Below are 12,643 nucleotides of genomic sequence, written 5' to 3'. Positions count from 1 at the left end.
TCGCGCGGGGCCAATCAGGAGCGAACAGGTCGCGCGCGGTGAGGGCGGGGGCGGAGGGCGGTGAGAAGATGGCGGCCACAGGCGGCCGGAACGGGCTCCTCGATAAGGTACCGTGCCGCGGGGGCTGCCCTGCGAGACCGCTTCTGGGTTTGTTCTTATTTTCTGCTGGTTTTAGCCCAGGTGTCCTAAAAGGAAGCCGGCTGGGGGTGCGGCTGCCTCCTCCCGGGGGGTGTTTTGCCAGGAGAGTAACGCTGGACGTGGCAGAGATGTGTTCAGTGTTGGGCCCCTCGCTGCAAGAAAGACCTTGAGGTGCTGGAGCGAGTCCAGAGAAGGGCAACGGAGCTGGTGAAGGGTCTGGAGCACAAGTGTGATGAGGAGCGGCCGAGGGACCTGGGGGTGTTTATCCTGGAGAAAAGGAGGCTGAGGGGAGACCTTCTCGCTCTCTACAACTGCCTGAAAGGAGGGTGTAGCGAGGGGGGGTCGGTCTCTTCTCCCAGGGAACAAGTGACGGGACGAGAGGAACCGGCCTCAAGTTGCGCCAGGGGAGGTTTAGATTGGAGATCAGGGACAATGTCTTCATGGAAAGGGTTGTCAGGCACTGGCACAGGCTGCCCAGGGCAGTGGTGGAGGCCCCATCCCTGGAGGGATTTAAAAGCCGTGTAGATATGAGGAGGAGGGCCACGGAGATGCTCAGAGGGCTGGAGCACCTCTGCTATGGAGACAGGCTGAGAGAGCTGGGGCTGTTCAGCCTGGAGAAGAGAAGGCTCCAGGGAGACCTTCTAGCACCTTCCAGTACCTGAAGGGGCTACAGGAAAGCTGGAGAGGAACTTTTTACAAGGACATGGAGTGATAGGACGAGGGGGAATGGTTTTAAACTGAAAGAGGGGAGATTTAGATGAGATCTGAGGAAGAAATTCTTGCCTATGAGGGTGGTGAGACAGTGGCCCATGTTGCCCAGAGAAGCTGTGGCTGCCCCCTCCCTGGCAGTGTTCAAGGCCAGGTTGGATGGGGCTTGGAGCAACGTGGTCTGGTGGAAGGTGTCCCTGCCCATGGCAGGGGGTTGGAACTGGATGATCTTTAAGGTCCCTTCCAACCCAAACCAGTCTGTGATTCTATGATTCTATGTGGTGCTGAGGGACATGGGTTAGTGGTGGCCTTGGCAGTGCTGGGTTAACGGTTGGGCTTGATGATCTTAAAGGTCCTTTCCAACCAAAATGATTCTATGTCAGGTGGAGCAGAGCATGCTGTAAAAGGCTGCTGATAAGTCCAGTCTTGTCTCAGTAGTTTAAAGGACCTTGTTTGTAGAGTGGCTTTGATTTCAGCTTGGTTTGAAGTGGTCGGATGTTTCTCTTTGCAGTATTTGACAGTCTGGGAGCTGAAACTAAAGACCTGGAGGCATTTTTTTTGTCCACAAGAAGATGGAAATAGTTGTGTCTGTATCTCTGGGTGCGAGAGGGTGTATTCAGAGCAGTGTAGTTGGCATCTCACTGAACTTCAAAATATGGATGACTGCAGTTGAAAACACTTTGATTTTCATTGATACGTGTCTATTCATAACTTCTAAAGAGTATAGTTTTCTTGCATCTGAGATTAAATTATCCTTACTATCCCTAAGAAGTTGGTGGCTTTTCTTTAGAACAGTAGATGAAGTTGTGGAGCGAATGCTTTTAGGGGAAGGTGTACTGATGAAATGTCCCTGACTGTCTTCTGCAAATGTGCTCAGCTTTTGGTTTTGAAATGACGGCGCTTTGCGGTTAAACGTCAAGAGCTCTGGAAAGTATCGTGCACTCGAGGCGTTCCTGCTCCCCCCGTTGCGTTCTGTGGGTGCTGAGGGGTGGTTATTTCAGAAGGAAAAGGAGTTGTTGATAAGGGAAACGCGCTGTTGGTGCAGGAGCTGAATCCTTTTGTGTTTCAGCTATCGCATTTTTTGTCTTTCTCGTGTTCTTTTAAATGTTTGTGATAATCAGGTAGCTCCTCCTGGCCTTTCCCGACTTAACCAGGACCACCTAATAGTGTCCACTGAATTCATAGAATCACAGAAGGGTTTGGGTTGGAAGGAACCTTAAAGACCATCTAGTTCCAACCCCCCTGCCACAGGCAGGGACACCTTCCACCAGACCAGGTTGCTCCCAGCCCCATCCAACCTGGCCTTGAACACTGCCAGGGAGGGGGCAGCCACAGCTTCTCTGGGCAACCTGGGCCAGGCTCTCACCACCCTCACAGCCAAGAATTTCTTCCTAATATCTCATCTAAATCTCCCCTCTTTCTTTCAAAACTGTTCCCCCTCGTCCTGTCACTCCATGCCCTTGTAAAAAGTCCCTCTCCAGCTTTCCTGTAGCCCCTTCAGGTACTAGAAGGCTGCTATAAGGTCTTCAAACTGGTGTCCAGCAGTGGCTGCAATCCCCTCAAACACCTCGAGACTTCACCCATTTAGCTCAACACTAAGTTATTAACCACACTCTGCTGCTACTAGAGCAAAACCTTCGAAGGTTTTGCAAGCTCCAGGACTAAAACCACTTCCTGAATACCAGCAGCTGCAACTGCCTTCTGCTCCTGTGCCCCAGAAGGAGCTCTCTGGTACTGGGGGATGTTGGCTGTGAGTACAGCCTGGCAGCCCTGGTATTTAGGGGAGAGTGAGGTCCTGAATTCCTTCCTCCAAGGCAGAGGCTGAGCTAGTTGGAGCTGAGAAGGGCCACGCTGACTCACTGGAGTTTGCTACAACTCTTCCTTCAAGAGGAAGAGGAGGGAACTGATGTGCAGCGAGGTGTCCCTGCACTCTGCCACTTGCAAATCCTGCTTCTGCCAGGCTCGTGGTGTGCAATGGCCCCGTTATTTTAGGATTTACGTGGAGGGGTGGAGACCTGTGGTTTGGGACTTGCTGCTCTGTCAGCTGCAGCGTCAGCTCTGTGCCTCAAGGGAGTCGATGAGCTTCATCTGCTGAGGCTCTTCCAAGCTCCCGTGGCTGCAGCGTTGTGGGTCCCGCTTTGAAGAGTTTCTGATTGTAGGATTTAGGAAGGGGAGGTTACTTTCTTTTCATCCTTGTAACAGAAAACAGATTCAATGCAGAAATGTTACTCCCCTTGAAGAGTTCATATCATCTATGCTGACTGATGTTCCTCTTGCAGTAGCAACAAATCTTTTTTACTGTACGACTTGATTATTAACGTGTGTAATTCCCAAAGTGTGCTGTAAACTTCAGAGCGATGTTTGAAGAGACAAGCTACCCAGAAGATGTTGCAGCTAAAGTTGGTCATGATATAAATGAGGCTGATGGTAGTGGCAGAAAGAATAAGGCAGGGGGGAAAAAAAAGTTGTTTGTGGTGTGTCTTTCTTCTGAGATGCGAACATCTTGAAATTTCTCCTGTAGGATTTTTCCGTGCCTCCTGCTTGTGAGGGAGCTTTGTGAAGGGGTTGAAATGAAGGTGGTAGTTTGAGAAATGAGCCTTGCGAGCACTCGGATCCTGTGGTGTCTGCTCTGAAAGCAAGCACTTGCTCTGCTGTCCCTTTTTTTGGAGCTAACACAGAATGCTGCCCTGCTGCAGTCCAGCTGCAGGCAGCATCTTTACTGATAGAATCACAGAACGGTTTGGGTTGGAAGGGACCTTAAAGACCATCTAGTTCCAACCCCCTGCCACGGGCAGGGACACCTTCCACCAGCCCAGGTTGCTCCAAGCCCCATCCAACCTGGCCTTGAACACTGCCAGGGAGGGGGCAGCCACAGCTTCTCTGGGCAACCTGGGCCAGTGTCTCACCACCCTCACAGTAAAGAATTTCTTCCTAATATCTCATCTCAATCTCCCCTCTTTCACTTTAAAACCGTTCCCCCTTGTCCTATCACTCCATGCCCTTGTAAAAAGCCCCTCTCCAGCTTTCCTGTAGCCCCTTCAGGTACTGGAATGTGTTACAAGGTCTCCCCAGAGCCTTCTCTTCCCCAGGCTGAACAGCCCCAGCTCTCTCAGCCTGTCTCCAGAGCAGAGGGGCTCCAGCCCTCTGAGCATCTTTGTGGCCTCCTCTGGACTCGCTCCAACAGCTCCGTGTCCTTCTTGTGTTGGGGCCCCAGAGCTGGACGCAGCACTGCAGGGGGGGTCTCCTGAGAGCGGAGCAGAGGGGCAGAATCCCCTCCCTCGCCCTGCTGGCCACGCTGCTGGGGATGCAGCCCAGGACACCGTTGGCTTTCTGGGCTGCCAGCGCATGTTGCCGGCTCCTGGTGAGCTTCTCGTCACCCATCACCCCCAAGTCCTTCTCCTCAGGGCTGCTCTCCATCCATTCTCCGCCCAGCCTGGATTTGTGCTTGGGATTGCCCCGACCCACGTGCAGGATCTTGCCCTTGGCCTTGACAGGACGAGGGGGTACAGTTTAAACTGAAAGAGGGGAGATTTAGATGAGATTTTAGGAAGAAATTCTTGACTGTGAGGGTGGTGAGACCCTGGCCCAGGTTGCCCAGAGAAGCTGTGGCTGCCCCCTCCCTGGCAGTGTTCAAGGCCAGGTTGGATGGGGCTTGGAGCAACCTGGTCTGGTGGAAGGTGTCCCTGCCCATGGCAGGGGGTTGGAACTAGATGATCTTTAAGGTCCCTTCCAACCCAAACCAGTCTGTGATTCTATGAAGCAGCTGGTGCTGTTTCAGGGCAGTGCCCTGGTGTAGGGTTTTGCTAAGCAGAGAACATTTCCCCATCACCAGGCTCGTTGCATTTCGTTCTGCTCCCTTGTGAGAAACGGAGGCCGCACCTGGGACTGGTGAGGTCAAGTCTGAATGGGTTTCTTCAAAGCTGTTTGGATCTAGCTGTGGGATAGGAAAGAGGGCTTGGGTGTTGGTCTTAGTACTTAGACTTCTGACTTCCAGTTCACTAATGAGGAAAAAAAAGGTGTATTTTTTCCTCTCCCTGGTCTAGCTCTTGTTACTTTAATCTTTGGGAATCCCAAAGGGCAAGAAATAAACTGTTGCAGATGCTTTTATAAGGAAATATGAATAGTTGAAAGAATCCTTCTGTATTCTTTCATGGCACATGGTTTGGCTTTCGATTGTCCTGTGTGCTAATTAACCCTAGACAAAAATGAGGGCTACAAACAAGTAGCTGCCTAAAATATTTTGTAACTTACACCGGTGTGAGAGCTCTGTCCCAGTTGTCTGTGAGTTTTAAATGCTTCTGGATGGTTTTTGTCCCTCGTCTCTTCTCAGCAAGGGTCATTAGCCATTGGAAGGGGCTGCCCAGGGAGGTGGTGGAGTCACCATCTCTGGAGGGGTTTAAGGAAAGACTGGACATGGCACTTAGTGCCCTGGTCTAGTTGACATGGTGGTGTCAGGGCAACGGTTGAACCTGATGATCCCAGAGGGCTCTTCCAACCTCAGTGATTCTGTAAACGAGCTCCTGCATGTGGACGCGCGGTGACATTTACTGAGCACCTAATAATTCATTCCTGCAGAGCCTGAAGGAGAACTGGGCTTTTCCCTGGGCAAGTAAATCAGGTTTTACATCTTGTTTTACTCCTGCCAGAGAAGGGAAATGAGCTCTTCTGACAGGTAGTTAATAAATCCAACTTTCCTTCAGGAGCAGGAAATAACACGAGCGAAGGTGAGAATTGCTTCTAATGGCAGCTAAAATATGAGCTCAGGTCACTCAACTGTTTGAAATAATTGATGACTTAAAATACACAGGGCTCAAGCTCACAGGTCTGGCTAAAAGGAATAGTGTCCCCAAAAAGTCCTATTGTTCAGAGGAAGGTTAATCCCTGTGACAAGCATCTGAGATTAATAATTGATGAAGGAAAATATTTTCTGAGGAAAATCTGAATAGAGAAGAGCGACGGAGTCTTTTGGTTTCATTCTGGTCTGAGTGAAGCTTCATTTCTTCGTCGTGCCTTTATATTCTCCCCTTGTACCCGGATTGTTAAGGGTGCCTTGAAATTTTCCTCCTCACAGGCAAGAATTAAATCACAGCTGATGCTTTCGGTGGATGGCGGCAGGAGCAGCAAATGCAGAATGGAAATGAGAATAAAACTGATGTAAAAAGTCACTTCAGCGACTGTTTCAGTCCCTGTGATGAGATGTATAAGCTTAAATCTGGAGGGGCAGTGGGTGGGTTGGTGCTGAGGTGGCTTTTGGTGCGATTCAGCTCTGTGACACCGGATTCCCTCCGTCTCTGGTCAGGTTTTCCCAAACAGGTCGATGTTTTCGGGGTTTTCTCCTATCTTTGTGCTGACGAGAGGAACAAGCGTGTTAAAATGAAAAGCTAAACCCGTGCCACGTTCTCTTAACCCCCTTTGGTTTCTGTTGCAGTGGAAGATCGACGACAAGCCGGTAAAAATTGACAAATGGGACGGTTCAGCTGTGAAAAATTCTTTGGACGACTCTGCCAAAAAGGTACATTGTGTGACTGCTGGTTTCCCCCTCTTGGGGAACGCTCTGATTTCTTAGGTGTCTGCATTTAGTGTAAAAACTCTATAAACTTTTTTGGTTTGATTGTGAAGTGTCTGTGGCCATGCTGGTTCTGTAGCACGTCTTGTGATCCCCATGGCTAAAGCAGTGTTTGTGCTTAGAGCATCAGCAATTAGTACGATGTCCGATGCAGACATTAATTCTGTCTAAACTTTCTGCTCAGTTTACCCGTATAATCGAGGTGGTTTTATCTAAATCCTTTCCAGAAGCAGTTTGTAAAACGTGTGAAAAGCACCAAATAAACTCGTCGGCCTGTTTCTCCCGCAGGTTCTCCTGGAGAAGTACAAGTATGTCGAAAATTTCCGTTTGATCGACGGCCGCCTCATCATCTGCACCATCTCTTGTCTCTTTGCCATCGTAGCTTTGATTTGGGATTACCTGCACCCCTTTCCTGAATCCAAACCTGTTCTGGCCTTCTGTGTTGTATCATATCCTTTACGTACGTTGTCTCGTTTGTACCGAAAGGGAGTTTGTACCTGCTGGAGGGTAGGAAGGCCCTACAGAGGGATCGGGACAGGTTGGATAGATGGGCCAAGACCAACAGCGTGAGGTTCAACAAGAACAAGTGCCGGGTCTTACACTTAGGCCACAACAACCCCCTGCAGCGCTACAGGCTGGGGGAAGAGTGGTTAGAAAGAGCCCTGGGGGTGCTGATCGACAGCCGGCTGAATGTGAGCCAGCAGTGTGCCCAGGTGGCCAAGAAGGCCAATGGCATCCTGGCCTCTCTTAGGAATAGTGTAGCCAGCCGGTCTGGGGAAGGGATCGTCCCTCTGTACTGGGCACTGGTGAGGCCGCACCTTGAATCCTGTGTCCAGTTCTGGGCCCCGCACTTCAAGAGAGATGTTGAGGTGTTGGAGCGAGTCCAGAGGAGGGCGACCAAGCTGGTGAAGGGTCTGGAGGGTCTGACCTATGAGAAACAGCTGAGGGAGCTGGGGGTGTTTAGCCTGGAGAAGAGGAGGCTCAGAGGTGACCTTAGTGCAGTCTACAACTACCTGTAGGGAGGTTGTAGCAGAGTGGGAGTCGGCCTCTTCTCCCAGGCAACTAGTGATAGGACAAGAGGACACAGCCTCAAGCTTTGCCAGGGGAGGTTCAGGTTGGACATCAGGAAGCATTTCTTCTCAGCAAGGGTCATTAGCCATTGGAAGGGGCTGTCCAGGGAGGTGGTGGAGTCACCATCTCTGGGGGGGGTTAAGAAAAGACTGGCCATGGCACTTAGTGCCCTGGTCTAGTTGCCATGGTGGTGTCAGGGCAATGGTTGGACTCGATGATCCCAGAGGGCTCTTCCAACCTCACTGATTCTGTGATTCTGTGAAAGGGTTTTATTTTCCCCATAAAGCACAACAAAACCCTTCTCTATATTCCCATTTTCAGGCCTGTGGGAATTTTACTGTGGAGATCAGCTGATAATCAAGTAGTTTTCATGTGATGGCAAAATTCCTGCCTGGCTGGCTGTAACCCACACAAATCTGGGTGATTTGGGGGGTCCAGCCTTCCCCTGCAGCGGCACAGAAGCCTGGACAGCAATTCAGCTCACGTCAGAGGAGTCAGCAGCTGCCTGGGCAGCTGATCTGCTCTCCAAGCTCCTGAATGTGTGAGGTGATTTCCCAGATCTCAGACACCGACTGCGCAGAGAATCCGCTTCAGTGTGTTAATCTCAAACTGAAGATCAGCCCTTGAAAGCTTCGAGGGTTTGTTTTGTGTTTAGGTTATTTTTTTTTTTTAATTGTACCTATAGCCTGGTGACAGACACACCTGCCCTTTCCTAATAGGACAGATCAGGTACCGAGACTGAAGAGTAAAATGGAGGTAACTCTTGTCAACAGCTCCCCCGAAGAGGAGCAGATGCTGCATTTAAGAGGGTGGCGCTGCAAATCATGTCTGATGGTCAACAAGGGCAAGTGTCGGGTCCTGCACTTGGGGCACAACAACCCCCCGCACCGCTACAGGCTGGGGGAGAGTGGCTGGAAAGTGCCTGGGGGAAAAGGGCCTGGGGGTGTTGGTCAGTGCACGGCTGGATATGAGCCAGCAGTGTGGCTAGGTGGCCAAGAAGGCCACCAGCATTCTGGCTTGTATCAGCACTAGTGTGGCCAGCAGGACTAGGGCAGGGATCATCCCCCTGGACTCGGCACTGGTGAGGCTGCACCTTGAATCCTGGGTGCAGTTTTGGGCCCCTCACTCCAAGGAAGACCTTGAGGTGCTGGAGCGAGTCCAGAGAAGGGCAACGAAGGTGGTGAAGGGTCTGGAGCACAAGTGTGATGAGGAGCGGCTGAGGGACCTGGGGGGGTTTAGCCTGGAGAAAAGGAGGCTGAGGGGAGACCTTCTCGCTCTCTACAGCTGCCTGAAAGGAGGGTGTAGCGAGGGGGGGTTGGTCTCTTCTCCCAGGTAACAAGCGATAGGACGAGAGGAACCAGCCTCAAGTTGTGCCAGGGGAGGTTTAGATTGGAGATCAGGGACAATGTCTTCATGGAAAGGGTTGTCAAGCACTGGCACAGGCTGCCCAGGGCAGTGGTGGAGTCCCCATCCCTGGAGGGATTTAAAAGCCGTGTAGATGTGGTGCTGAGGGCCATGGGTTAGTGGTGGCCTTGGCAGTGCTGGGTTAACGGTTGGACTCGATGATCTTAAAGGTCCTTTCCAACCAAAACAATTCTGTGATTCCAAGATAAGACGCCAGCAGAGGTTTTACAACTGAAGTGTGGGCAACAGCTGAGTGGTGCTTCCCAAGAGCTGCCGCTGGGCCCAGTTTCAAGGGCAGTTTGGATGGTACCAGCGAGGCAGCAGGAACTCGTCTCCTGGAAGCTTGTTGCCAGCCTGGGAGTCACTGCTCACAGCTGTGTGATCTTGGGCAAGCCATTTCGTTCTTCCAGGCTACAGATCTGGTTGGCTTTAGGCACAAACGTTGAGATAATTCATCTTGCCGCACTTAAAATTATTTAATTCCAAAAATGAGAAAGATTAATTGCTTGATCTGTGCTTAGGAGGAATGCACAGCGATTAATTCTGTGGCTCATTTGCTGTCATGTTTTCCCACTTCATGGTTTCACGAACGAAGCGTTTTATGTGGCTGGAGAAGGCCCTTTCAGGAAAGCGTGTTATCAATCAATGAGGTTGGAAGAGCCCTCTGGGATCATCGAGTCCAACCATTGCCCTGACACCACCATGGCAACTAGACCAGGGCACTAATTGCCATGTCCAGTCTTTTCTTAAAGCCCTCCAGAGATGGTAACTCCACCACCCCCCTGGGCAGCCCCTTCCAATGGCTAATGACCCTTGCTGAGAAGAAATGCTTCCTAATGTCCAACCTGACCCTCCCCTGGTGAAGCTTGAGGTTGTGTCCTCTTGTCCTATCGTTAGGGAGTCCTCGCTTTCCCCACCGCTTCCAGGCATTGATTAATGCTCTTGTGCAACAGCAAAGAGTTTTGAAAACGTCCCAATTATTATTTAACTTCTCACGCTAATGAGGTGTCAGCCAAGCGTCCTCTTTGGAATGACAGTGTCCTGCGAGAAGGTTAAATGATGGTGTCTGAGGAGATCCAAGGAATTTCTCTGCTTAATTTCTACTTTTAATTGCAACTTCTTAGTTCCCTTAACTTTTTCCGCACGTATTTTGTGATGATGGGGATCCTGACCATCTACACCTCGTACAAAGAGAAGAGTATTTTCCTCGTCGCTCACAGGAAAGACCCCGTGGGGATGGACCCCGACGACGTGTGGCAGCTCTCCTCCAGCCTCAAACGGTACCGGCGCTCCGGCCGCCCGGGCTTGGCCAGCGTGGTGGGGCGGTACCGACACGGCTTCGGTGGGCTTGTAGCTACCCCGTGCCCCACCTTTGGGCAAAAAAACACTGTTTTGGTAACTCAAAATGGAGGAAAATATCAGTGTCTCTATGATATTGGTGTCTCTGCAGCGGGGACACGAGCTTTCTGCAAAGGATCGGCTGCTGTGTTGTGATCTTTGTGGCTTCCCAGGCAACTCGTGGTTAATATTATTGCTCAGAAGTAGAATATTATTACTCAGAAGTGATCTGGGACGGGCTTGCTGGTCTCGTGTGCACCATTTCCAACTCCGTAGGATCACGCTAAAATTTTTCCTTTATTTTTATATCTCCAAATATGTTTTGCTCCCGTCAAAATCGACATCCTGGTGTAGAAACAGGAGTGGTGCCAAGCACTTTTCTGCTGCGAATATTCACATTTCGCTTCTCTTTAAATGAGAGGGTGTGAAATTATAACATAATTAAAGATTCTTATACTCGTTGTGATTAATTTAACGCCTGAATGTTGCATGTGGGATGCTGTGTGGGGGGAGCTCCGCTCCTGGGGGCTTTCCCCCTTTACCAAACATTTCTCATTAGCTTTTCGTTGGCATTCTCAGCTGAGCCAGGCTTAAATTCTGCTCTTCACTCCCTCCCCCGCAGGTTTGATGACAAGTACACCCTCAAACTGACTTTCATCAGCGGGAAAACCAAACAGCAGAGGGAAGCCGAGTTCACCAAATCCATCGGGCGATTCTTCGACAACAACGGGACGTTAGTCATGGAGGCCTACGAGCCCGAGGTGTCCAAACTCCACGATAGCCTGGCCCTGGAGAGGAAAATCAAATGATTTCTGCTGCCTCCTGCCCCTTGGGAATGTGCTAAATTAACACAAATAAAGTAAAATAGCGAAGAATGTTGAATCGTTGCCTCTGGTTTTGTATTGAAATTCTAGTCCGGGGTGGAGGAGGGGGATTTTTAATCTCGGATCCAAGATTTTTTTGAAGCCATGGGCTCTGCCAGGAGGATTGGTTGGACATTAGGAAGCATTTCTTCTCAGCAAGGGTCATTAGCCATTGGAAGGGGCTGCCCAGGGAGGTGGTGGAGTCACCATCTCTGGAAGGGTTTAAGAAAAGCCTGGACATGGCCCTTAGTGCCATGGTCTAGTTGCCATGGTGGTGTGAGGGCAATGGTTGGACTCGATGATCCCAGAGGGCTCTTCCAACCTGATTGATTCTGGGATTTGCCCCCAGGGACCCTCGGGAGGGGGGACTGTCCCCAGCGTTGCCCCAAAGATCTCCACACCACGAGTGTGTTTTACCATTCTCATGCCACCACCGTCACCTTTTGCTTGAGGAATTCAGGACAAAAAAATCTGTAAAAGTGGCCGCTCACAAACAAGTTTTTCTTTATTTTTTAAATTTATCTAATTGGGGAGGGGGATTGTTTTATATAAAAGCCTTTTATGTGTTGGGGGGGGGGAGAATTAAATATGTTAATGCTGTATTATGCTGCGATGCTCATCTATAAGGTGGTAAGAAGGGAAGCGAGGGGCTTGTCGGGGCTGTCGCTGTCCCCGCTCCTCCCCGCTATAAAATACCATTTTCTAAAATAAAACCTTGTTTTTCCTCAATAAAAGGGAAGAACTGACGCCACCCGCCCGCCCAGCGTCTTTGGGGCGTTTCGGGGCTCGGGGCAAAGGGGGGGGGATCCCCGTTAACACCCACCCCCCCCCCGGCGGGGCCGGGCCCGACGCTGCAGGAAGGGGCGGGCAGGGGCGGAGCGGGCCCGGCGCGGCGGAGGCGGCGGGCGGTGAGGGGGGGGGGTGTTTGGGGGGGGTCGGAGGGTGCGGGGAGGGTATGGGGGGATGCGGGGAGTTGGGTTATGGGGTGCGGGGGGATGTAGGGGGGGGCACGGGGGGTGGGTGAGTGTAGGGAGTTGGGTTTATGGGGGTGCGGGGGGGGTCCGGGTATGGGGGGGGCATGAGGGGGTGTGGGGGCATGTGGGGAGTTGTGTTATGGGGTGCGGGGGGATGTATGGGGGGGTCTGGGCCTGGGGGGGACATGGGGGCGTGGGTTCATGTGGGGAGTTGGGCTGTGGGGTGCGGGGGGGTACGGGAGGGTGGGTTAATGTGGGGAGTTGGGCTATGGGGTGCGGGGGGGGGGGGGGGTCTGGGCATGGAGGGGGGCACGGGGGGAATGGGTGCATGTAGGGAGTTGGGTTATGGGGGTGCAGGGGGGTCCGGGCATGGTGAGGGGCATGGGGGAGGTGCGGTGCTTGTGGGGAGTCAGGCTATGGGGGGTGCAGGGGGATGTATGGGGGTGTCTGGGCCTGGGGGGGGGTATTGGTGCATGTAGGGAGTCGGGCTATGGGGGTGCTGGGGGGGTGCAGGGGGGTACAGGTGGGTCCAGGCCTGGGGGGTGTACGGGGGGATCGGTACGTGCAGGGGTGTGGGGGGG

The 12,643-nt window shown here is 51.8% G+C and overlaps 1 protein-coding gene across 1 annotated transcript; it reads left to right on the top strand.

Annotated features, from left to right (window-relative positions):
- The first annotated feature begins 20 nt into the window (after positions 1-20).
- SPCS2 (signal peptidase complex subunit 2) lies at positions 21-11,107 on the top strand. Its single transcript, XM_068419273.1, has 5 exons — positions 21-107; positions 6,275-6,358; positions 6,701-6,861; positions 10,033-10,167; positions 10,848-11,107. Exons 1-5 carry the CDS (start codon positions 69-71, stop codon positions 11,032-11,034), a joined length of 606 nt encoding a protein of 201 aa, XP_068275374.1. The 5' UTR covers positions 21-68; the 3' UTR covers positions 11,035-11,107.
- Positions 11,108-12,643: the final 1,536 nt, after the last annotated feature.

This window comes from Nyctibius grandis, chromosome 2 (assembly GCF_013368605.1).
Source record: "Nyctibius grandis isolate bNycGra1 chromosome 2, bNycGra1.pri, whole genome shotgun sequence".
Taxonomy (NCBI): domain Eukaryota; kingdom Metazoa; phylum Chordata; class Aves; order Nyctibiiformes; family Nyctibiidae; genus Nyctibius; species Nyctibius grandis.
Note: the sequence above shows the minus strand (reverse complement) of the source record. Positions and strands in the feature narration are given on the sequence as shown.

Excerpts from the sequence above, each read along its gene's own strand:
- SPCS2 (XM_068419273.1), top strand. The coding sequence starts at position 69 with ATGGCGGCCACAGGCGGCCGGAACGGGCTCCTCGATAAG. Across the intron at positions 108-6,274 it reads GGAACGGGCTCCTCGATAAG|TGGAAGATCGACGACAAGCC; the intron begins GTACCGTGCCGC and ends TTTCTGTTGCAG. Across the intron at positions 6,862-10,032 it reads CTGGCCTTCTGTGTTGTATC|GTATTTTGTGATGATGGGGA; the intron begins ATATCCTTTACG and ends CTTTTTCCGCAC.